The 26,752-nt window shown below is 40.9% G+C and overlaps 1 protein-coding gene across 1 annotated transcript in view; it reads right to left on the minus strand.

Moving 5' to 3' along the window:
* Positions 1-1,280: 1,280 nt before the first annotated feature.
* LOC123246916 (aryl hydrocarbon receptor-like) overlaps positions 1,281-26,752 on the minus strand; it is a 125,667-nt gene continuing 100,195 nt past the window's right edge. Inside the window, exons 11-14 of the mRNA XM_044675691.1 lie at positions 24,318-24,427; positions 20,842-20,983; positions 15,785-16,366; positions 1,281-1,383 (exon numbers count right to left, since the gene is read on the minus strand). Of these exons, the coding sequence (XP_044531626.1) occupies positions 1,281-1,383; positions 15,785-16,366; positions 20,842-20,983; positions 24,318-24,427 (937 nt within the window). The remainder of the gene's footprint in view (positions 1,384-15,784; positions 16,367-20,841; positions 20,984-24,317; positions 24,428-26,752) is intronic.

Genomic DNA, 26,752 nt, shown 5'->3' on the forward strand with positions numbered 1-26,752 from the left:
CCAAGAGGGGGGCCCAGTGCCAGGGCTCTTTGGATTGGCCGATACGCACAAGAAGGGGGCTGGGGCAGAGCTTTGGGGCTCCGGGGGGTCTTAGGCTCTCCTCATTTGACAGGAGGAGGAACTGCAGCGCAGAGACAGTAAGGCTTGGCACAGCTCGCCCGTAGCGGGATTTGAACCTGACTTGGTTCTTCGTTTCAGTTCGCCAGTCATTTGTGTCTGCCTGCCTGACGCCAGGTTTGGAGAAGGAGGGAAATGAGAGGCCCCGCCCCCGCCCCCCCCGGCCCCTAGGTCCAGGATGGAGCTGCGCCAAACCCCAGGCCGCCTGTGCTGGGAGAAGGCACCAAAGGCCGGGGTTCCTGGAGCAGGGGCCCCTGGGGGACGTCCGGGGAAGGCAGCCTCTGCGGGTGCTTCGCTGTGGACATCCCGGAAGCTTCCCACGTTTGGCCGTTTTGCAGAATGGCCTGGGTGGTGTCCCGGCTCCCTACACTCTCGGGCACAGGGGGACCCCTCCCAGCTGCGGGTCACTTCTATTCTGCCACGCACGTACCTCCCTGCAACCACCGGAACTTTCTGGTTTCCTTTTATGGGTTGTCTCCCCCCCACTGCAATATAAACTGCTTGGGAGAAAAAAAGGGGGGAGCAGGGAGGGAGGGGGCACCCGGTACACAGCAAGTGCTCAATAAATGTTTGTTGAATCTTTGCCCCTTTGAACTCCCAGATGACAATTACTAGCAAGATTTGGCATGAAGCAGGTGCTTACTAAGGGCTTATTTTTTTGACCTAACTAGATGGGAAGTGCTTAAAGAAGCTGACACTGTCCAGTGAGCCGGGGAAGATAACGGGCTTCCTTCTTTTTCACTCTGTGTGCGCGCACGTGCGCGCTCATTACAATTAAGAATTAGAGCCTCAATCAGACTTCGTTTTGAATGAGTTGATAGCTTTTCCCGGAGCCAGAAATCCGCCCTGGGGTGCACAGCTTCTTAGTCTTCCTCCTCCTCTTCCTCAGAACTAACTGCAGATTCACTGTGGCCAATTCTTCTCAGGGACACATGGTTGATTCTGCCAAGTTCTTGGGGAGGACGGGGAAGGAGCGGGGTGTCTAGAGGCACTGCAGAACCCCTCCCTTGTGCATTGGCTTCAACAAGTCTGACAGGACTGTGGAAAAAAATAAAGAAGAGGGTGGCTTCAATCCCAGGACCAGCCTCCGGGGGAAGGCGCCTTTCCGAAGCTAATTGGGCTGGTGCTCCAGCAGCAGTCACCCTACACCACTAGGAAGAAACTCAAAGGCTGCTGGGCTTGGGAGCATCTGCCAGAGCTTCTCCTCCACTGGCTGGACTTTCAGTGCCCAGGTCAAACCACACCAGCAGGGCGCGGCAGCAGAGGCTTTGGGGATCAAAAGACTCCTCAGGAAAAACGCAGACTTGGTTGGTAGTACCTAGCAGTGCCCGAGCTGGGAGCAGGGCTCAGGCATACATGGCTCTCTGATGAAGAATAAGCCAGGCTGGCCATTTTGGTGTAACTAAACCGGTTTCTTATGCAGGGGCAGCTGGCCAGCGGGGCTCAAGGTCCTGTGGATCATTTTAGATGGGGGTCATTTCCAACAGTATGTAAAGCGGGGAAACCATCAGATATGGGAGGGTAGGTAACTGCCTCGCAGGGAACCTCCATGCCACCAGACACAGGATTGGGTAGGGTCCTCCCGAAGCAAGAGAAGGCTCCCTCAGTGGCTGCCCCTAAATTGTCAGCTGGAAGGCTGAGCCTTTCTCCCCTATGGCTACCTTCCAGGGCCTTTGTACCTGGTTAGGGGAGTTTTAGCTCCTGGATAGCTCCTGGAAAGCAGGGACCAAGGCTTTGCTTTTTTTTTTTTTTTTTTTTTTTTTTTTTAATCCTTAGCTCTTATCAGAGCACTTGGCAGATGGTAAACATTTAACAAATACTGTTAACTCATCAATGTGTCTGTGTTGAACCAGCGTGGACCACCTTACCTTGTGAGGGAGACCCTCCAGCCCCTAACAAAACCCCCACTCCCAAACAAAGGACCAGGAAAATATCCACAGACAATAATCACGGAGCATAAGCAAAACAAAGAATAACAGTTTTCTATAGGATGTATATAGATATAGATATAGATATAGATGTTTATAATCCATGAAATGGTAAAAAAAAAAAGGATATCAGTAACAAAGTAGGGTATTGACCAAATACCTAAGTACAGTTTTTTCCCCATGAATTTTATGGAATGGTCCTTTGCCAGATATGCCTGGCACTAGGAGCGATTGTAGTACACTGGAAAAAACACTGTCTCTCTAGTAAGCCGAAATCTCCCCTCTTTTGTGTGGCCTCAAACAAATGACTTCGCCTGGTGAGTCCTCAGTTTCCTCTTTTATGAATGAAAAATGAATCCTTGTCCTTTCTTTAGTGGTAGAAAGTGATCACCCTAAGACTCCAATCCATGTAGGACTCAATGATCTTTTCTCTCCATTCCCTCCTATTTCTTCACCCAGGTAACTTCCATCACTGTCACCTGGGATAATCAGCCTGTTTTTTTTTTTAATTTTTAATTTATTTTTCTTATTTTTTTAAACCCTTAACTTCTGTGTATTGGTTCCTTGGTGGAAGAATGGTAAGGGTGGGCAATGGGGGTCAAGTGACTTGCCCAGGGTCACACAGCTGGGAAGTGTCTGAGGCCAGATTTGAACCTCGGACCTCCCCCGTCTCTAGGTCTGACTCTCAATCCACTGAGCTACCCAGCTGCCCAGCCTATTTATTTTTTAAAATTATTTTTATTGTGTTAAATATTTCCTAATTATATTTAAAATTATTGAACAATATATTTTTAATTGTCGAGTTCCAAAATTCTAGCCCCCTCTCCCACATAGCCCATCCTTGAGAAGTAAAACAATTTGATTTTGATTATCCATGTGTCATGAAAAACAGATTTCCATATAAGCAAAAGAAAACAATAAAGATAAGGAAAGTTTTTAAAAGTACGATTCAATTTCCATTCAGAGTTCATCAGGGCTCTCTGTGGAGATACATAATATTGTTCATCATGATCCCTTTACAGTTGTCTTGGGTCTTTATTTTCATCAGAATGAGTCTTTCCCAGTTGATCATCCTTACAATATTACTGTCACTGTGTACCACGTTCTCCTGGTTCTGATCATTTTATTTGCGTAAATTCATACAAGTCTTCCCAGGTTTTTCTGAAACCATCTTGCTCATCATTTCTCATAGATCTATAGTATTCCATCATAATTGCATTGCATAATTTGTTCAGTCATTCCCCAGTTGATAAACATCCTCTCAATGTCCATTTCTTTCCCACCACAAAAAGAGCCAGTAGAAGTATTTTTCTACATGTGGGTCCTTTACCCTTTTCTTTTGTCTCTTTGGGATGGAGAACTAGTAGCAGAATCCTTGGGTCAAAGGGTATACACACAATTGTATAGCCCTTTGGGCACAGATCCAAATTGCTCTACAGAATGGTTGAACTAGTTCACAATTCTACCAACAGTGCATTAGTGTCCCAATTTTTCTATATCCCCTTTAGCATTGAGCATTTTCCTTTTCTTTTTTTCAATTTTTTTTTAACCCTTGTACTTCAGTGTATTGTCTCATAGGTGGAAGATTGGTAAGGGTGGGCCATGGGGGTCAAGTGACTTGCCCAGGGTCACACAGCTGGGAAGTGGCTGAGGCCGGGTTTGAACCTAGGATCTCCTGTCTCTAGGCCTGACTCTCACTCCACTGAGCTACCCAGCTGCCCCGCATTTTCCTTTTTTAACGTGTTACCAATCTAATAATTTGGAAGTGGTAACTCCAAGTTGTTTTAATTTGCATTTTTCTAATCAGTAGTGATTTAGAGCATTTTTTCACAAGACTATAGCTTTGCTTGTTCTGAAAACTGACTGTTCTTATCTTTTTACTATTTTTCAACCAAAGAAAGGTTATTTTTTTTTAAATAAGTTTGAAGGGAGCAGCTGGGTAGCAGCTCAGTGGATTGAAAGCCAGGCCTAGAGATGGGAGGTCCTAGGTTCAAATCTGATCTCAGACACTTCCCAGCTGGGTGACCCTGGGCAAGTCACTTAACCCTCATTGCCCACCCTTACCAATCTTCTGCCTTGGAGCCAATATACAATATTGATTCCACGAGGGAAGGTAAAGGTTTAAAAAAATAAAAGTAAATTTGACTCATACACTTAATATCTAGAAATACCACTACTAGGTTTATATCCCAAAGAGTTGTTTTATTTTTTTTAAGAAAAAAATTTTTGCCAGTTTTACTGGCATATAATAGGGCAATGAGGTGGTGCAGTGGATATACTGCCAGGCCTGGAGTCAGTAGACCCGAGTTTGAATCTGGCCTCAGATATTTGTTTGACACTGGGAACATCACTTAACCCTTTTTGCCTCATTTCCCTCATCTGTAAAATGAGCTGGAAAAGGAAATGCAAAATTATTCCAATATCTCTGAAAAGAAAAGGGAGTCATGAAGAATCTGACATGACTGAAAATGATGAAACTGAACAAAATAGCTCCTAATAGTCCCTTTAATTTCATCTTCATCGGTGGTGCATTTATTCTTTTAATTTTTTGTGAATTACCATTTATTTTTAGTTTCTTTTATATATAACATATGATATATAGCATAACAATAATATAGTACATGATTTTAGGTAAATGTTAACAAATTATAATAAATATGCTTATCCAAGAAAAACAAATTTTCACATTAGCTATGTACAAAAACTCTGTGTCACTCTTTTTTCCCTCCCCTCCTACTCCTACCCCTCCCCAAGAAGGCAAGTAATATGATAAAGGTTGTACATATATTATCATATAGCATATATTTCCCTGTTTTTCATGTTATGAAACAAGACATAATTGCTAACAGTAGAAAAAAATCCATGGAGGAAATAATTTTTTGTTTTCTTTCTGAAACAATCCCCTTGTCATTTCCCACAGTATAATGGCACTCCATCACAATCATACAATGCTACAAGTTCCCCAGTTGATGTGCTTATCCTTGATTTCCAATTCTTTGCCACCCCAAAAAAGAGCTGATATGAACAGTTTTAGATGGACCTATGCATCCTTTTTCTTTTTTTCTTTGATCTCTTTTGAGTGCAGGCTTAGTATTGGTATTTCTGGGTCTAAGTGTACGTACAATTTTATAGCCCTTTGGGCTTAGTTCAAAATTGTTCTCTTTAATGGTTGGACCAATTCGCAATTCCACCAATAGTTCTGTAACATAACTTTTTCCCTCAACTCTTCCAGCATTTTGTTATTTCTGATAGGTGTGAGGTGATGGTTCAGAGTTGTCTTAATTAAATTAAATTAAGTTAAATTAAATTAAATTAAATTAAATTAATCAAAAGGGATCTAGAGTATTTTTCATATGACTACAGAGTTTTGATTTCTTCTTGTGAAAACTGCCTGTTTATATCCTTTGACCATTTATCATTTGGGGCATGATTCATATTTTTATAGATTGGATTCAGTGCTATATTTAGAATATATTTGAAAAATAAGGACTTTTAATACAGAAACTTGCTATAAACATTTTTTATGTATTATTTCATTATCTATGGTACCTTTCAGCAAAATATAATTTGTCTGATTATCCCCTTTAATTTGGTCTCTTTCTGCTTTTGTTTTGTCTGAAGTCATGATTACTACCCCTATTTATTTCTTTTTTTAATTCCAGCTGGATTATATTGGATCCTGCTCCAGCTCTTCATTTTAACTCTACCTATGTCTTTCTAGTTCAAGTGTTTTGGGGGGATTTTTTGGTAAAAAAAAAATGTTTTTGGATTCCGCTTTCTAACATGTCCTGTGAAAGTCAATTTTTTTCTATTTAACTATATTCTTTTTTTTCAGGAGATTTTAAAAGTCCTCTATTTCTTTAATATCCATTTTTCCCTTGAAAGGTTTTACTGGGTGGGTTATTCTCCTTTGTAGTCTCAGTTCTATTGCTTTCCTGAATATCACATTCCAAACTTTCCATTCCTTTAATAAATTAAAGATCTTGTGCTAGATTTTGCATGATCCTGGTTTTGACTCCCAGGGATTTGAATGATTGCTTCCTGGCTGTTTGGAATATTTTTTCTTTGACCTGGAAGCTTTGGAATTGGGCTATATTATTTCTGTGCATTTTTATTTTGGAATTTCTCTCAAGTGGTCATTGGTAGATTCTTTTGATTTCTATTAAAATTCTATTTTTCCGTTTGGTTCTAAGGTAGTTTTCTTTGAATGCTTTTTTGAAATGTGATGGCTAGGATCTTTCTTTGATCATGGCTTTCAAATAAACCAATAATTCTTAAATTTTCTTTTCTTGATCTATTTTCCTATAATTGTCTTTCTGAATGAGATATTTCATATTTTCTTCTATTTTTCATTCTTTTGTCTTAGTTTTATTCTTGATATATCACATAGTCATTAGTTTCCACTTGCTCAATTCTAATTTTTAAAGAATTATTTTATTAAGTGACCATTTCTACTTCTTTTTTCCATTTGGCCAATTCTGTTTTTGAAGATGTCATTTTCTAAACTATTTTTATGCCTTTTTTAACCAAGCTGTTGTTGTTTCATAATTTTCCTCCTTTACTTTTACTTTTTTACTAATTTTTTTCTCTTCTGCTTTGATTTTGAAAATCAGCCTTTTGGGGGTGGGAAGTGCAATATGTTCAATTCATATTTTTCTTTGGAACTGCTTATACCCGTTTTGACTAAGAAATTGTTTCTTGATCTTTCCTGACATCGTAATAGATTTTTATGGTAAGGTTCTTTTTTGTTGTTGTTTCCTCATTGTCCACCCTATTTCTTGATTTGTGATTTTATTTTTTACTTTTTGCTCTGTTTTGGGCATGAAAGGCTCTGTTTCAGACATCAGACTTTTTTGCATTCCCATTTTCTGAGCTATTTCTGGGGACTGGAAGGAGTTGTGTGATCTGGGGAAAGGTGGGATCATAGCTCTCTTTATTTAAAATCTGTTCCTTACCCAGAAAGTGGCCCTGATTTCTTGGAACTGCAATCAATACTTCTCCTCTGGGCCTCTCCTCCCTTGCGACCAGAAACAATACTATTCCTCAGGGTTCCTGATCCCTCAGGGGTTCCACTCTCTTTTGACTGAAAATGCTCCTTTCTGTCCTTAATCTATGGTCCAGAAGTGTACCTATGCAAGGGAATTGGCAAAGTGGCCTCCTAGAGATTACACTCCCCTTTGACCCAAAGTTCTCTTCTCTAACCTTAAAATGTGGCCCAGAAGTAGGTACAGATAATGGAAATGCCAATAGAATCTGGTCCTATAACAAGTGCTATCACAGAGAAGGCCTTTAATCACTTTCTTATTGCTTGCTAGATCATTATACTCTTTCTGGTTTCAGGGCTCCAAGATGCTGCCACTTCTGTCCTCATCACCTGGTCCTACCATTGGTGTTTCATCCATATGGGTTCCAGGTTAGCCTCAACACCATATTGTAGCTCTTTCTTTCTGCCCTCCTATGTTGTCTTAGAATGGAAGAATGCCTCACTCTGACCTTTTGTGGGCTCTGCCACTCCAGAACTTAATTTGAGGTCTTATTTGAAAGTTGTTTGAAGGAGAATGTAGGGAAAGCTAAACTTTCTCTATTCTACCACTTTAATTCTGCCTCATCCTCGTGCCCCCTGAAGTCATTCTAATTTAAAATTTTTTTTCTTAAAATCACTGTATAGTCCCAGTTAAACAAAGGATTCATCCCTGATTAATAAATAAATCTTTTGTACAAATGTCTACTCACTCTTCTGCTTCCCCCACCCCCAGGACTAACCATCACTTTTTGATCCAGTGGGGAAAAAATCTTGGAGATTTTAGGAAAGTTGTGAGCTCATAAGTGAAGGAAGAGAGGAGCTATGAAAAGCCAGGACACCCTGAGGGGCTGATCTCCTGAGATGACTTCCTAGAAGGGAACACATCTTCAACACATCTTCTCCCTGCACCACCAGAAGTATACACTTCACTTTCTTAAGTCTTCTAATTAGATGAGGATTAATAAGAATTTTCCTTTAAAAAATGTAAGAGACCTACTATGGGGTCAGGCACTGGGCTAAATGGTTTTTCATAAATATTATTTCATTTGATCCTTTAGTCAGAAATGAAAATCGATTATTCAGTATTCAGTCATTACATTCAACAGGTCATGATTACCTCCAATACATTCAATATTCAATTTATTTCAGGGGGAAACAAGGTCATTTAAGAAGCTCTGCAGGGGTCTTGGAGTACTTGCAGAGGCTTTGCATCAAAATGGTTTTCCTACCCCAACTGACCTTCAAGTATATAAAGCACAGATTTGGCCTCAGTGGTTGCTTGACTGCCTTGCTACTTGAATTGGGAGCTGGACCTCAGCCCTTCTGGTGCTGGACAGTCTTCTGGGAAATCACAGAAACAGAAGTAGTTCCGAATTTCAGCAAAAGGCTCTAAGTTGAAAACAAACCATCTAGCTGTCCCTGGTAAGAAGGAAGTATTCAGCTGCTAGCAGCACTGCTTTTCCATGCCCATTTGAGGCCAAGATGCTCGCTCTTGGGCGGCCAGGTACACAGCAGCTCATGCTTGACTGGATCCTAACTGAGAAATTTTGGAGAAATCCAGCTGTTGGCTCCTTTGGGGTTCTGATAAAACCTTCCCACCGATCAAGATATTGAGTAGGAATTCTGAGAGAATTCTTGAACCAGAATTCCTTAGATCTGCACTGCTCTTTGCTTACTCCTTAATTTATTTTTCACATTTTCCAACCAGATGTCAGAGTATTTCCAACTGAATGATGTTTTCAGTTCACAGATCTCCACAAATGGATTCAAATGCAAACTGTACCTTTCTGACACTCTCTTTGAGGCTGTAGCTCCAGCTATCTCACATCATTCCTGCATCAGAGGAATTATTTTTCCTGGTGAGGAAAGTATCTGCTCTGGTTGAAGCTTTGCAAACAAAAAGGGTTTTGTTTCCAGAAAATGGGGCTCGTGAAGATTTAATACTAAATAGAAATATAGGTATTACTGAAAACTAATTGTCTTTTCTATTGTATTTTGCTTTATCAGAAAAATAAAATATTTCAATTGTGCTACAGAAATACAAATATTTTCTTTGCAATCTCTAAAAAATAAACACACTTTCCTCTGAAGTTAAAAGTGAAAAAAAAAACCTGGGAGGCAGATGGTATTATCACCATTTTTTGGATGAGGGAACTGAGGCAAACAAAGGTTAAGTTACTTGCCCAGGGTCCTACAGAACTCTGGGTGCTGTGCCACCAACTGCCAGTGGAAATGTTATCTGAGGTGATGGGAAATCTCATACAAAGATAACTTTGGTGAGTAGTTGGAAAGCTTATGGCTGCTAGGCAGAGGCCACTGAGGACCATAAAAAGAGAGGCTTTGGAAGCAATAATCATAGCTGGCATTTCTACAGCAAGGTTTATAAGGCCTATTATCTCATGGAAACTTCTCAGTGTCCCTGACAAATAGGTGATATTATGAAACATGCACACACACACACACACACACACACACACACACAGAGCCTATTTTACAGATGAGAAAACCAGAACTTGGAGACATGAGTTTCCTTGGCCAAGAACACACAAATAGTTAGCAGCTGGGAATGGGTTGGAATCTAGGTTTTCTGGGCTTCAAGTCAAAGTAAAATTCCATCCATTTTGCCATGTTGACTGTTAATGGGAAGGGGAAGGAGAAGAAGGAAGTGAGAGGATGGTCTGTACTTTGAGAGGCTGCTGGAAGCTCATACTGCAGCCAGGAGAGGGAGTGGAAATCATCTTCATCTTGTTCCACTCCACGCCTGTAGTTGCAGGACCCAGGACTCAGGTGAACACAGTTAGCCGATATCATGGGCTACCCAAAGAACCTCATCAGCTCAGATATGAGAATGTTTTCTGTTGGGGAAAAAACCAAGCAAACAAACATTTTGGTTTTCAAATATCTTCCTTCTCTACAAAATATAAGAGGCACTGACAGGATTGATCTGTGAGACAGGTGGTACCCACAGCGATTTCTTCTCATGTTTAGCTTCATCAAAGGCCACAGAGACCACTAAAATGGAATTTAAAATAGCACTCTTTCATGGGAAAGTTACAGAGGCTTGCCTGGGAGAAATGCTTATATAGACAAATGGAATCCACAAGGTTGTTCAGTTTGTTTTTTTGAGGGGGAGGAGCTTTGGAAAGTCATTGGCCAGGATGAAGAATACTAGTAAATGGGAATTCTTTGTATTTCATGCAACACTTGGAGAGCTGGTTCAGTAGGGATAGATAATATTTTGTGAGCCTCTCCCATTGTGCTTTTACTGGTGATCTATTTCTCATTCATCCACTCCATAAATCTGATTGAGAACAGGTGATGGTGAGCTTTGAGAAGAACTCCCAGCCTCATCTAGGACATCATTTATAGGCCAACCACATCACGAGTAGATTGCCATCAGAGTCCACCTGACCAGAATCTGAGAGACAGAAAGCTCTCTTGTTAGAAAGAAGACACAGTAGGATTCTAGAATTCTCCTCAATGGGATTTGTAGATGCAATTTATATATATACTTATATATATCTCTGCCTCTCCAATGTGACAGTAGGATATCCTACTGTCACATTGGAGAGGCAGAGAGGGAAAAAGAGGTTTCATGATCTTCATTTGTACTGTTTCATGTAAAGCCAGAGAATGTAAAGCTAGCCCATCAAGGAAATTACTGTTGGATTCACATGAGAACTAATTCATAAATAAGAAGAAACTAATTCACCAAGTGGTATCTGGTAATTTTGTGGCATGGGAACACGTAACTGTGGGGAAAAAGGAAAAAAATTAGATTTGGAGTCAGAGGACCTGGATTCAAATCTCAGATCTGTCACTTGTTACCTGAATGACCTTAGATATATGTCTTTTAACCTTTCTACTTCTGCATCTCGGTTTCCTTCTCCATAAAATTCAACTGGGCAATTTTCCTTCCATTTCTAGATATATGATCTCTGATTTAGATCTGGAAAACTTACTTCATTGGTTGTCCCCTTAGATATCTAACATTCCAAAATCCTGAGTCAAAATATCCAAAGAGAAGTTGCACAAAATTTTTGTTCTGCAAGATCAACAGACACCATTAGAATAGAAACTCTGAGGAAGGAACTATTTCATTTTTGTCTTTTATCCCCCAGTGCCCCACAGAATGCCGAGCACATGGTCTTTGCCTAAAAATGCTTTTTGAAATGAAGAAAAATGCATGCAAGCCTCTTGAGCATTCTCTCCAATGTCAGGGAGTACTTCTTTCTGTCTTTCATCTTTATGGCAGTTAGGATGATTTTAGGATGAGTACTTGGTATCTAGACTTGGTGACCTTCTCTGTGCCATCCTGGAAGAACCAATGGATATTCCCTGTGCACACGATGACTTTATCCAATCAATATGCCTCTAGATTCCACCTTCAAGTGTCCAGAGCACAAGATCCTATGTTCTCCCATCCATGCTCATTTACCATCACTTAAAACCTGGGATAGGAAATAAAAAGAACTGGGACAAGATCTCAGCTGCAAGGAGAGCTCATTTCACCCATTTAAAGGCTTCTGTATTTTTTTTCCTTAACCTTTTTTTAATTCTTCTTTTTACCTGGTTCTAATAGAATTCTTTTTCCCAAAGGAATAAATAGAAAAATAACCACAAGCATCTGAAAGAACCCAAAAAAGGAATGCAAAATAGAAATAAAAGGGGGGAAATCTCCAAAATCCAGAGTGTGCACATGGAGAGATTTTTTGGTTGGTTTTTATCAAAGAAATATTCACATATACATGAAAAATTTCAAGAACTTCAGTTCCAATAAAGACAATTGTTTTTAAGGCCACAAATAACCCCTCAGAAAAACTCAGCTCCAAGAAGGATGTAGTGATTTCACTTCAGAACTTGGAGTAAACTGGTCAGGGGGATTGACATTAGCAGGAAATCCTGTGGGACTAGATTCTTCATTCTGATGGCTTGGCTATTGGAGAAAAGAAAAACAAAAATAAGTTAGAATAAGATAGCCTCACCCCAGAACCTCGGAGGAGCTGCCTCTTGCTCAGGCTAGGCCCTCCCTCCCCAGATGCAGATACATCAACTAATTTTACCTCGATTAGTCTATAAATGACAGGCACATGAGTCCACTCCTGGGTCCATACTCATTAGCTTGAGTCCCAGATATATTCAACTAAATATCCAAGACAAGAAGAGAGATCTTCTGCTTAGGGCTGATGGTACAATGTTGACAGTTGGAAAGCAGGTCCACTTGTGCCTTATTTTACTTCTGCCTTTCCTGTCAAGATGAATGCTCTTCAATTTGGAAAGGGTAGAAGAAACATTTAAAGGAACTGAAACCCAAGGGAGGGTGGGAACTAGGAAGAAGATGTAAAGCTTATTTAAATAAGTTTACATCACTTGACATACCCCAGTTTCAAATCAGAACACTGAGAAAAATTAAAGATCTGACTTAGGAGCTTTTCAGAAATCTCTGAGGTACTGTGAAGAATGAGAAAGATACTTGTGGCATCCCAAAGGGAAAAATTCTGAAAACCATACACTGGGGGCTTGGAACTCATATCCTGCAAAATGCACCTGTCTTAGCCTCAGTTTTTTCATCTTCAAGTTGAGGGGGTTAGATTTAATGACCTCTAAGGGATCATCTCTTCTCCAACTCCAATAATCCATAATTATTTATTTACGGAAAGGACTCTTAAGTCACCAAGAAAAGGTTCCAATATAGGTTCTATGGTTTGTATAAAACAGATAGCATACAGCACACTTTAGAAATATTTACAAAGTGTTTAGAAGCAATAAAAAGTTATCAGCTAAAGAGATGAGGTGAGTCGCAATGCTCCAAAAGATTCTCTCCTATAGATCCCCTCATGCTCTGATGATACTGATGAAGGGAAGCCAGCCTGTCAAATGAATAACACCAGGATAGTAGAAAAGATGCAAGGCTGAGCCAGAAACCTAGAATGAAAAATGACCTGAGCCCACAAAGCATTGGGGTTAAATTCTATGAAAACCAGAATGAAGTATTCCAGTTAGAGACTATCCAGGAAAAAAAGATGAGGGAGAATGTCCCAACTGAGCCCCAACAATGAGTCACCTAAGGGATGTTACTTTAAAAGACAGCACATGTCATAGTTCAGAAAGCATGACTATGCCATGTAATGATCCCAGGATGTTATCTCTGGACCAGGGAAGATGTGTGATGAAACTCCTAATGTCATTATCAAAGGACACCTCTTTGACATCCAGCTGTTCAAAGATGGGAAGGATCATGTACCAGGCCATGTTCTGTTTTTGAGCTCCAGCCAGAAGAATAGGTCTGGAAATGAAGGAAGCAACGGACTACAAGATGGAATCAAGTTGTCAGTGGTGGAGTTCTACAGATCACAACATATATATATATATATAGACAGACATCTGGGGTAGGGAGAAGTTTTAGTGGGAGGTTCTTCTCCTGGAGTTCCTTATACTAAACAAATCACAAGTCTGCCCAATAAAAACACATATTTAGTCTTTCATTAGTACATGGAGAGCTGCCAGTGAGGAAACTCTCTCTAGGAGGCCAAGTGGACAGCTCTGCAGCTCAGTCTTAGAGAGTTGTGGGGGCACCACGACAATAGGTGATTTGCCTAAAAGTCAAACAGCCAGGTGTGTTAAAAGGCAAGAATTGGACCAAAAGATTCCTGACTTCAAGGCAAGCTTTCTTACTGGTGACTGGAAAGTCAGAACTCAAAGCTAGAAAGTCTTTGAGCCTAGACCTGCTTAAGGATGGTGGGTCTACATATCAGGACTAGCCTAGCCTATTTTGAATCTCAGAATCAGATTGGCTGCAGGGAAAATGGCTTTCCAGCCATGGTAGCTCTCAAGAACCCTCTCTTCGGTGGCAGGGGGCTGTGCTCTGGGTTGGAGGGAAGGAGTAGTGGAGGAGGGAGCCTTCCCCTTGATGAGCTCCAAGCTCTCGGAAGCTTGTCAAGGATCTCTTCTAGGCCTTTTCCCTTCTCCCCATCCCCACTAGCCAGAGGGCCTTCACTACCTTAAAGCCTAGAAGGTTCCAACAGACATATCTAATGTGTGTCCCAGAGGTTCATTCACACTGCAGTGAAATATTTTTTGTATTTTTAATTTTTAATTTATGCAGCAGTGAAACCCACCTTGTTAGGGGAGGCCCACAAGAGGAGGAAGGGACAATCATTGGAAAATGAACGCTGTAGCCCTCCCATTTGGGGGGCTGTGCTAGCAGAAAGAGAATCAGAACTGATATCAGCCAGACACCCAGACACTGTCCTGGGCACTGCCATGGTTGTCATTCAGGATTCTATGAAACACTGGGGAAACCATTCCAATTAGTTTCCTTCATTCTTCATATCTTACCTTGAAGGGAACATCATAACTAAAAATCAGCTGACCATCTGGCTGTTGTTCTAACAATAACTTGTGGGAGAAAGGAGAGTCTAAGGGGTGGGGAAGAAGTCTCCAGTCCATTTCCGGCCTCTGGTTCCCACCAGGGGCTGAGGTGAGGAGTCTGTCTGTGCAAGCTGGTGAGGCTTCTCCCAATGCGCTGCTAAGATTGGGGAATGCAAGAAAGGGCAATATGTGACTTGTTTGAGGAGAGATGTTCCTTTCCATAGGGGGCATTTTGCTTTGATATTCAGGTGACGACAGTGAGCATTCATTATGCTGTGAAGTAGAAGCAGAAGCCCTCTGTGTGACCTCCCAACCAGGGGCGAGCTGGTGATGGGTGCTGTGTCCTGCTGCTCCCATGAGAAGCCCACTAGGATGTCCCAGAGCTATCCTGGAGGGCACCGGAGAAAGTTCAATCCCTTGCACCAACTGCTGTTGATACTGGCTTGAGAACTCTTGCTGTGCACTGTAGACACTTGTGACTGGTAAGAGTTCCTGCTGGAAGGTTGGCCAATGGGAAGGATGGCCTCCTGGAAACTGATGACCTTCCAGGGGAGTGGATTGTTGGCCGAAGCGTGGCATCATTGTCCTCTGGGGCGGTTGTGGACTGGAAGGTGGAGTAATTCCCATACCTTTTATGTCCCCTTTAGGGTAACCAGTGAACTCTGAAGAAATCCATGGGCTAGTCTCATGGGCTGCAAGTGCATTGGCCTGAGCTCTCTCTGTTTTGAATTGTGGTTTTACCTCCATAGGTTCTCCTAGGGTGGGAGAGTCCATATTGCAACTAGGCATGGCACCCCGAGGAAGACCCTTAGAAGCACTAAGGCCTGAGATCCCTACAATCTCTGGATCATGCCACTTATTACTGTGTGCATGTATTCTTACCTGAACTGACTGAGAAGATGCATCATACAGAGAGCTGGGCTGTGTCTTCTTCTCAGAACCCACCTTTTCCAAAGAAATAGAGAATGTGCTTTTTGGTGGAAATATGGTTGTGGCATTGCCTAAACTTGGTTCCAGGGGATGCTGACTGGTGTCATGTGAGAAAGTGGGCATGGGGTTTGGTTGTCCAAATGCTCCTGGTATATTAGGGGTAGACATGGAATTTGGGCTCATTTCAAAGGGCAAAGGACTTTCATAGCTCTGTCCATTTGTCTGCTGGGGGAAGTCTGGTAAGATTTCCTGAAATCTATTAGGTAAATGGACAACTGTATCAGGGCCCAAGGAATGCCAGTAGTGTTCCTGGGAATGGCCTGCATCCTTCTCCTTGGGGGAATTTGTGAGTAAGTACTGAAGGGCATTATTTGGAGTAGTTTTGCAAGACGGTCCCATCAGTGGAGCTTCTTGCCTTAGGGACTGTAAAGACATTGTGATGTTCAGTGTTGAGAAGTCCATATACTTTCCATTCTCTGGTGGGATTATCACCTCATCCCTGATGGAGGACGTTCCCTGCTCAAGTCTTCCCTGGAAGCTTGAAGATCCCAGTTGGTTCATCAGGAACATGCTCTCCTCCCGTCTCCGAAATTTGAGGTCCTCAGCATCCAAATTTGGGGTACTTTTGTAGATGTCATTCCCAGTCTCATTTTTCTCAAATAATGTCTCAATGATGGTCAAAAGGGAATCACTGTCATCTTTGATGAGCTTCTCTTTCTTGTCACTGGAATCCCATTCCCTGGAGGCTTGCATAACATCTGTAAAGGAGAATGAGGGCACAGAGATAGCCTGGGAAACATACACAGATTCATCATGATGCATCATGGCCCCCAAATGTAAATTGGGGTTGACTTCTTTCTTTGCCCTGAACTCCTTCCTGGGATGGAGAGAGTTGAGGAAGCCTGGCAAGTTGTTCTCATATAAAATAGCTTCTCCTGTGGTAAAATTAAAGGTCGAGGAGGCCCTCTTATGCAGATGTTCCTCTCCTTCTTCATTCCTGAAGTAGGACAAAAGCAAGCAAAAACAGCAGGGTCAGAAGTCATGTCTCCACCAGCTATATTTTTAAAATGCACATTTTTGTATTCAATTTTATTTGCAGTTGTCATCTCAACAGCCCATCCAACCAGGGTTTTTTGAACACGTGTATGTTTTTGTTTTGTTTCAACATTTGTTTAATGAACATTTTGTGGAGATGGTAGCCACCAAGCTTTCTGCATAAACTCTGAAAGCAAATGCCTTCCAACAAAAATAGCTATTTTGATCACTGCATAAAAATAATGTTTGTTTTGATGGCAAAGGAGACGGAATTATCTCATACCATTCTCCTGTTGCCAATCTTCTGACTGATCTGAGATTATCTTCCCTGCCCCTCACTCTCCCACCTTGCAGGCAATGGGAATTCTGACTCCTGGCTCTCATTCTCTTCCAGGGCATTGTCACTTTGGCTTGCAAGCTCTCCTGGACAAGAGAATTACGGAGTAAGAGAGCTGCTGCTAGCCAGCCCTCTATGTATCAGAGTGGTAGCATCAGCTGAAGAAGTTATGATTCAATAGAGGAACAAGGAAGAGAGAGGATGCTGGTCCTGTTGCTAATGGTTAAGGGGAGAAAATCATGATTGACTCCTTACATCTTTCTCTTGACGAGAAGCTGCTATTTCTGCTGCCCTTGAGGATTCTGAACTTTTGTCTTTGGATTCCCAGCCTCTGGTACATGGGGAGTGTTTAATCAACATCTGTCACTTCGTTTGTTAGCTGACTGTCCCAACTCATAGAATATCAGCTTGCCTTGTAGGCAAATAGTAGGCCATTTTTGTCTCTATATCTCTATGCACAATGTCTCATCTGTAAGAAGTGGCTAATGGACATGTGTTATTTAGAATTTCTGGTGCTCTATTGAGAGCTATTTGAGACTCATTTGAGCTTTAATGACAAACTTCCTGTGGACACTTGGAAAACTACATTTTCCATGGTCCAACGGGTTTCCTGTTTTGGATGATGTCTTCAAGGTAAAGCACATCTTTAAATATTGGGAAGTGGCGTTTGACTTGCTCTTTGCTACCTGAGCACGCTCCCGGGGGACGGAGAGGAGTAGGGAAGGTATGGAACAAAATGGTGGAGGTGGAATTTTGAAATAGCCAGGCGCCTGGTCTAATTTTATTCTATCAACATGAGCCTAAATAAAATATTAGTTTTCCTCATAATATCAGCCTTCATCATTTTTAAAAATAACAGACACTTGTTTGGAATGGTCTGAATTAGGAAACTCATAATGGATATCAAGGAAGCAAAGGTTGGAGGTGTTTACAGTCATCTCAGGAGGTACATGGCACACCCAATAGTGCAAACATTTAATAGACTTGTTGACTAACTGATCTGTTATTTCATCAATGTGGATATTCCCTCCACCAATGCAGATATTAAGGCTTGTGTGCCTTAGGAGATGGTTTTCATGTGTCAAACTGGCCAAAAGAGTCCAGCAGCGTCCCAGTGATGAGCCTCTGCGCACTTGGCCTGTCTGGTTCTCAGATAGCGCACATGCTGTACATCCCTGAGCTTGGAATGCTCACAACCTTTCCAGATTTGCTAGGGCTTGTTCTTCATTGAGATTAGCTTTGGAGCCAAAGTCACCTCTATGTCACGACAGAGAAAGTGATCAACTTGCATGGGTTAAATATTTGGTTGTGCTAGGCACTTTGCTAGGCACTGGGGATGTAAAGACAAAGACGGATCAGTTCCTGTCTTCAATGAGATTGAATTCTTTTGTGGGAAGGGGAATTGCCATTTATTTTTATTTTTTACATATAACAATATAATTTGTAAAATAAAAATAATATAATACATATGATTTGTTATAAATATGTACTAAATTCTAATAAATATGCTTATCCAAGAGAAACAAATTGTCACATTAGCTATGTCCAAAAATCTATGTTTTCATTCTTTTTTTTTCTGTTCCTTCCCATCTTCTATTCTCCCCAATAAGACAGGTAATATAAAATAGGTTGTACATATATTATCATATAGTACACATTTCCCTATTTTCCATGTTGTGAAGCAAGAGATTACACTAGAGAAAAATTCATGGAGGCAATAAAGTGAAGAATGGTATGTTTCAATCTCTGTTTGGATTTTAATAGAGAAGATAATGTATATATGCATAGGGATATAAAACAGACTATAGGAATAGGAACTGCACCTATGATTTTATTAATTTAGAGAACTCCCAGTTGAGGAATTTCCTTCTATTAGTCCAGATAGATGCTTTCTATGTAACTTAAAGTCTGAGAGAGCTGTTTGGGACACTAAGAAGTTATGTGACTTGCCCAAGGTCACAGAGTAGCATATATCAGAAATGGGACTTAAACCTATGTCTTCTTGGCATTGAGCCTGGCTCCCTGTGTCATGCTGCCCTTTATACCTGGACTATATGCAAAATAAATTGAAAGCAATCTGGAGGATGAATGCACTAATAACTAGGGAGACCAGGAAAGGCTTCAAGTGGAGTTCAAAATGGATTATCAGTGAAGTTTTACAAACATCCTCCTGCTTTTTAAAAAGATCTGGTGTTTGAGTCAGAGGTGGCTTCCTTTAGTGTTCTATGAACAATGTGATTGAAAATTGCCAAGAAAATTCACTTTGAAGTAAAGATCTGTAAGAGGGGAAGTGATGGTAGAGATAGACCAATCTAAAGAAAAATGGGTAAAGATTTGTTGTGTGTGTGATATCTGTACCCTGACAGTGGCTGCCTGCCTCCTCTGTGATCACATGGCTATTGACAATGGACAAGGGCAACTGTGATGGACTGGGAAGGGACACTTGATATAGAAGCATCTATTCAGGAAGCCAATAACACATCGGGGCTGGAGCAATTTAGAAACATTTCTGAATCTGAAACAGAAAGGAACAATAATTGTTGGACATCTAGAAAGAGGAAGTAGAAATACCAAATTATAGATCAGAAGATCTAGATTTGCATCCTGGTTTTGCCCTTTACTAGTTCTTGAACTTGGTTGATCCTGGACAAATCATTAGACTTTTCTGATCCTCATCATGGCAGTAATGGTGGAATGGATCTAAATTGCCATTCATTCCTTTTCTATTTCTCTGTGAAATAGCCAGAATTAGCACCATGCCCTTTCCTCCTTTGCATGTCCTTGAAGTTGTGCCTGATTGATACCATTCAGCTTATGCTGTAGGTTTCAAAGGACCAAGAGCCATGAAACTCTCAATTTAGTCCCTTTGGCATCTTTAAGGTTCTCAGAATGGTGCAAACCAGGATCATTAAAAGACCTGCTTTAAGGGGCAGCTGGGAAGCTCAGTGGATTGAGAGCCAGGCCTAGAGACAGGGAGGTCCTAGGTTCAAATCCAGCCTCAGACACTTCCCAGCTGGGTGACCCTGGGCAAGTCACTTGACCCCCATGGCCCACCCTTACCACTCTTCTACCTAGGAGCCAATACACAGAAGTTAAGGGTTTAAAAATATAAAACAAAAAAAAAACCCTGCTTTGTTCATTTTTAGTCTTCAGGTTCACCAGGTCAAAATATAGCCCTAATGGGTTCCATATTATGTAATTCATCCCCTTTAGTGGCAGTTCCTGGATAGCACAGATTAAAGAATAAAGGGCTGGACTTAAGTTTAAGTCTTGCTTTTGATATTAGTCTTGAGATCTGCGAAATCCCCTTACTCTTTGAGCCTCAACCCATTCTCTCAGACTTAACTCTTGCCTTATAGGCAGACTACCACTCAACATATCCACATATATACCTAGTAGTTCCTTTTGTATCCTGAGAATAAGTCATACTCCTTCTAACCATCCATTTCATGCATGAGAATAGGGGCTAGGACAAGCAAGAACTGTGCATAAGTCAGGGAAGACCAGTCCAAGTACTCAGATGAAGAAAAAATCTAAAATCTTAGATCCTAGTGATGGTGGGCTCAGTGGCACTGTGTCTGCTTAGAGCTGATAGGATTTTTCCTGTATGATGAGAATCCCAGGGTCTCAAAAGGAAGAATGGTAAATGGAAGGCAGAAGCCTTATGTCATAGGAATTAGAACTTGTTTAATATTGGGCAACGGCTTGATCTCTTAGAGCCTTGGTCTCATCTTGTGTGCAATGTAGGGATAGGAGGAAAATCTAAGTCACCTGGGTGGTCTTTAAGTTCTTTCTGATCAAGGCTCATAACCTCTCTGGGCACTGGTAGGAAGATACTGTTTGGGATGGGGCCAAAGACAACTATGATCTAAGGCAGTGATGGACAAACTTTTTAAAGAGGGGGCCAAAGGAAAGGAAATGCTCATCTGTCAGTCTGTTTCTAAGGCAACTCTTTAGAAGTTTTATTGTACTGTATCCTACTCATTGTATTAATCAGACGAGGAATAATGTTATGTGGCCGGTTAGAACATTTCAGGAGGCCACCTCTGGCCCACGGGCTGTAGTTTGCCCATCACTGATCTAAGGAAAGCAAAACTTACGAGAGCACTCTCTGCCGAGCAATGATGCAGTCTGGTCGACCTCCTTTATACACGAGCCTGGCATTGGACTGGATCCACAGCCAGCCAGCCTTCTTGGTGAGCAGCCTGAAGATGACCATTCCACTCTCACCTATCTTCATAACTGAGGGAGGAGGGAAGATGAAGAAAGCATTCCTGGGGAAACTCAGCAAGTCACCAGGATTGCGATATGGAAACCTCAGATCTGACAACTGTCAGGTCTGGTCAACAAATATTTAACAACTTCTATGTGACAAGGCAAAAACCTGCACTCTTCCCCCAGGAGCTCACATTCTAATGAGATAAGCAACAGGAAAATGATCAAATGCATATAAAATAGATACAGGAGTAACTGAAGGTTCTCTCAGAGGGAAGACACTACTTCTGGGATTCACGGGGGCTAATGGTGACTGCTGGGAATTAAAAACTTTTTGTAGGCTCTTTGGACTTGGTATTATGCTTTTATTCTCCAATATTAAGCTTATGGAGAAAAAATAAACATTACATGTGTGGCACTAACATATTTATTGTTGTTTTCAGTCACTCTCCTTTGTGTCTGTCTCTTTGTGATCCCTTCTTAAGATTTTTCTTGGCAAAGGTACTAGAGTGGTTTGCCATTTCCTTCTCCAGCTCATTTTACATATAAGGAAAGTGATGCAAAGAGGGCTAAGCAACTTGTCCATAGCTAGTAAGTGTCTAAGTCTGGACTTCAAGTCTTCCTAACTCCACTAGCACAAACACACACACACACACACACACACACACACACACACACACACACACACACACTACTATGATATGAATGCTTTTGCAAGTTTTCCTCTAGTGAGTCAACTTGGTACATTGGAAAAGAGAGTTGGGTTTGGAATCAGATCATCTGGGTTCAAGTTCCAGGCATGATTTCCTATCTGGATCACCTTGGTGAAAGTTAGTTCACCTTCCTAGGCCTCAGTTTCCATGTCTGTAAGATGAGGGGGTTGGACCAGGTAACTTCTGAAGTCCCTTGTAGCTCAAAGTCTATAAAACAATGAAATAAAAATATCTCATGCTGGCATGAAGGTGGCTCTTAGCCTTTGAAGGTTGTACCAGTGAAATGGAAGTTCTGATGATTCCTACAAAGCTGCTATCATAGTTAGATCAGTCAGTCAGTCAACAAATATTTACTAAGCACCCACTATGCACCANTGCCTTACCCTGAAGAAACTGAAGCCCAGCTACATCAAGTGACTTGTCCACAGTCATAAATCTAGTAAGTAGAAGAACTAGGATTTGAACCCAGGGCTTCTGTAATCTCCCTATCAATTACACTACACTGCTATTTTTGCATATGAGTTTAGAGAAATTATTAAGAAGCACAGAATATTAGCACTACAATGGATCTTGGAAATCTTCCAGTCCAACCCCCAAAGACTTTACAGATGAGATAATGCTTTAGCCCAGAAAAGAAAAACACCTCACCCAAGATTACTTGGGTCATGAATAGCCTAGGTGAGGCTAGAATCCAGGTCTTAGGACTCTCAACCTATTCACTGATTCTTCCACAACCTCAAGCTCATTCTTCCCTAACTTCCTGGTATTTGGGAGAAGGAAAGCCTAGAATTTGTTAGCATCTAATTTGTTAATGAGGCAGATATCTTGGGAGGGTGGAACCAAAGCCCTTCTGGCATCCAGATATTCTATATCTTTTGTTTCTAGTTAACATAGGCTATTCTAACTACCCCTCCCCAGTTAAATGCAACTCTTAAAATCTCTTTGGTCCACGGGAACATTTCATCACAATCAGTCTGGTTGAGCTGTTCTTTGTCTCCCTGATGGAATGTCAGATCCTTGAGTGGCAGTCTCACTTTTGACATATCCCCATGGTCTAGCAAAATACCCAGCACCTAGTAGGCATTTAAGAAATGCATGTTGATTTCTCACTCAACTGCTGAGGAAGGTAAATTGCCAAGAAAGAAAATGAGTTTTTAAAAGGTTTGTCCCTTACCTTGGGGCATTCCAGGGCCACTGAACATGAAAATCCCTGTGAAGAGGACAGCAGTATCTCTATAGAAAGATGTGAGGCCCTGCCCTGCAGCCACGTTCTATGGATAATGTAGTGGCTAGCTCCAAGTCAGACCCAAATATGAAGCTTTACCTTCAGAAAACTCTTGGGTGGATGAAAATGACACACCAGTCCTACAACCCAAACCCACTTTGACTTCATGAGCTCTGTTTAATATCAAAGTGGGCCTGGCTGACCTGGCTGAAAATCCTTGTATTGACATGGATTAAAGGTCACTGAATCAAAGAAAGGATCCTCAAGACCAACAAAGAATGCATGGAGCTCTCCGTGGTTCTGAGATGAACTCTGCTTTAAAAAACAATGAATTGGACCAGATGGGGTCAGAGAGATCTTTGCTAGTCTAGTGAAGTCTGTGGACTCTTTCTCATTATTATGATATTAACATACAAAATAAAATGCATAGGAAAAGGAAATCAATTATGTTGAAATCATATATATATTATATATACGCATATATTATCTATACATATATATTTCACAGATCTCAAATTAAGAATCTTTTCTTTAGCCCAAGAATTAGAAGATTCCATGAGTGCTCCCTTAGATCATGCTGCCTTTTTCTTGTTGCTTGCCTTATGTCATCTTTCTTCACTTGTTATTTTGAACCCTGATGATCTAGCTTGTCAGTTATTACTTTGTGCCTTTTCACTAGCTACCTCTCATGCCTGGGATGCTCTTCCTACTCATTTCTATCTCCTAGATTTCCATGACTTCTTATAAGACTCAACTCAATATTCATCCTTCTGAAGGAGACCTTTCCTACTGGCTCTCCTGCCCTACTAGTGTCTGTCTGTAAGATTATCTTCTATCTATACTATACAAGTTATCTCCCCTATTAGAATGTGAGGTCCTTGAAAATAAGGATTATGTTATTATTTTGTTTTTATTCCCAAAGCATTGCCCAGTTCCTAAAATATAACAGGCACTTGAGAAATTCTTGTTAACTAATATTACCAATTGCAGTTCTGAGTTTTTTCTAATCTCTCTAGTCTAACTTTTTCTACTGACTGAACTCCAACAATGGTTTAAATATAGTTTATACAGCCTTGGAACTTGTTGGCTGAAGTCTTTTTCTAAATTCTCTCTACCTCACTGAATGGGGTGATCCTACACTGGAAAAAAATAAAATAAACTATTACATAATTTGAAAGAATGTATAACTGTCCAGAGAACTTTTTTTCTTTTCTTAAAATCCATACCTTCTGTCTAAGAATTGATACTAAGTACTGGTTCCAAGACAGAAAGAAGGGCAGTAAGGGCTAGGCATTTGGAGTTAGTGACTTGCTCTGGGTCACACAGATAGGCAATATATAGGCCAGATTTGAATCCAGATCCTCCTATCTCCAGACCTGGCTCTCTATCCACTGAGCCATCTAGCTACCCCCAGAGAACTTACTTTTTACATGCTTTTCAGCACAATACATCATGTCTCCTGCATGGATGAGCTGGTATCCAGAGCCTGTCCTGTACAACTCACTTTCTGTGTAACCCAGAAGTGCCTTCCCTCTGAAAGGAAAAAAAGAAGGTCGAGATTTTAAATTCAGCATGTCTTATGAATCCAAATGAATTAACTGTAGCCTAATGTGCTTCCCTTTCATCAAAATACCCATCTGCTTCAGCATCCCTATGTGCTGTAAAGGCATTTCTACCCACTATCCTCATTATCACATGTTCAAGAGTCAAGGCGACAGAGCTTAGGTCATCACATGATGGCCTTTCACCAGAGGAAGGCTATGGAAATGAAGGAAGATGCCCTCAAATCTGATAGGTGGGAAAGTCAGGAATTGAATATTCTAGTCTTACTCCTAGGTTTCATTATCTTTAGACACTTTCTTAAAGACATGGGGAAACAAGGTGACTTTCTGTACCTCATCAGTGATATTACCATTTTAGGCCAAAATGACACTTTCTCTAGTACTGTGAAGTTGAGTATGCATGCTCTCTTGCTATTCATGAAGTATCAAGAGAACACAAGAAAGGTCACAGTAACATTGAATGTGTGTTGCTCTGGTGGAAGGGCATGGACAAGGGCAGTAAAGAATGGGAAGTTAAAGATAGGTTACAATCTGCATCTTTGGAGGGAACATCTAAATCATCAAGATCAGAGATCCATCAAATTAAAGAATCAGAGAATTTCTCTGACAAAGGTTTAATTTCCCAAATATATGAGGAACTAAATCAAATTTACAAAAAAATCAAGTCATTCCCCAATCGACAAATAGTCAAGGGGCATGATAAGCAGTTTTCACATGAAGAAATCAAAACTACCAATAAGCACATGAAAAAGTGTTCTAAATCCCTCCTGATTAGAGAAATGCACATAAAAACAACTCTGAGGTACCACCTCACACCTAGCAGATTGGCCAATATGGCAGCAAAGGAAAGCGATAAATGTTGGAGGGGATGTGGCAAAATTGGGACACTAACACATTGCTGGTGGAGTTGTGAATTGGTCCAACCATTCTGGAGGGCAATTTGAAATTATGCCCAAAAGGCTTTAAAAGACTATCTGCTCTTTGATCCAGCCATACCACTGCTGGGTTTGTACCCTCAAAGAAATAATAAGGAAAAATACACGCACAAAAATATTTATAGCCGTGCTCTTTCTGGTGGCAAAAAAAATTGGAAAATGAAGGGGTGTCCCTCAATTGGGAAATGGCTGAACAGATTGTGGCATCTGATAGGGATGGAATCCTATTGTGCTGAAAGGAATGATTAACTGGAAGAATTCCATGTGAACTGGAAAGACCTCCATGAACTGATGCAGAGCAAAAGAACCAGAACCAGGAGAATCTTATACACAGAGACTGATACACTGTAGCACAATTGAATGTAACTAACTTTGCTATCAGTAGCAATGCAATGACCCAGGACAGTCCAGAGGAACTTAGGAGAAAGATGCTCTCCACATCCAGAGAAAGAACTGTGGGAGCAGAAATTCAAAAGAAAAACAAATGATCAATCACATGGTTCAATGAGAATAGGATTGGGGTTTTTATGTTAAAAGATCACTGTTGCAAATATGAATAATATGAAAATGGGTTTTGAACAATGATACATGTATAAACCCACTGAATTGCTTGTCAACTCCGGGAGCAGAGAGGGAAGAAGGGTGGGGAAAATCATGAATCATGTAACCATGGAAAAATATTCTAAATAAATTAAGAATTTCTTAGTTTAAAAGGACCCTTCACACCGATGGGTAAAAAGAAAAAGAAAAAATTTTCCCACTCTGTCACACCTGACAAGTGATTATCCAGCCTTTGCTCAAAGTCCTCTAATGAGGAGAGAAGCCCATTCCCTTTTGAGGCAGTCCACTTCACTTTGGGATAACTCAACTGTTTGAAGAGCTTTTTTTTGCACAAAGCCCAAACTAGACTCTTCTATTGCCACTCATTACTCTGAGATCAAGTTTCTAGGAACTGTAGTAACAAAGCGGTATAGGTTTTGAAAGGTACAATTTGCACAACTATATTTGCAAGCAGGTGAAATACTTGGAAATTTTACCATGTATATGTCTTGAACTAGCCATTTGATAAGCAGATTTTTTTTTGGCTAATTCAGGTCAAAGCTTCCTTTCACCACTTAGGCTGATTAAGGACTAACTGCAAGTGGGTCATGATTTTGATTCAGATGCCTTCCTTTGTAAGAAGGCAGTAAGAAATGGCAATATCATTCTTTTCAATCACTGAGACTTCTTTTACTGCTTATTTTATCAACACATATGTGATTAGAATCAGCTTTCAGTTTAGGTTTGCCTGAACTCAATTCAGAATAATTGTGATGTTCCCCAGGAGGACAATTCATTACTTCAAGCTCTGGCTGGCAGGA

The sequence above is a fragment of the Gracilinanus agilis genome, chromosome 4 (genome assembly GCF_016433145.1).
Source record: "Gracilinanus agilis isolate LMUSP501 chromosome 4, AgileGrace, whole genome shotgun sequence".
Lineage (NCBI taxonomy): Eukaryota > Metazoa > Chordata > Mammalia > Didelphimorphia > Didelphidae > Gracilinanus > Gracilinanus agilis.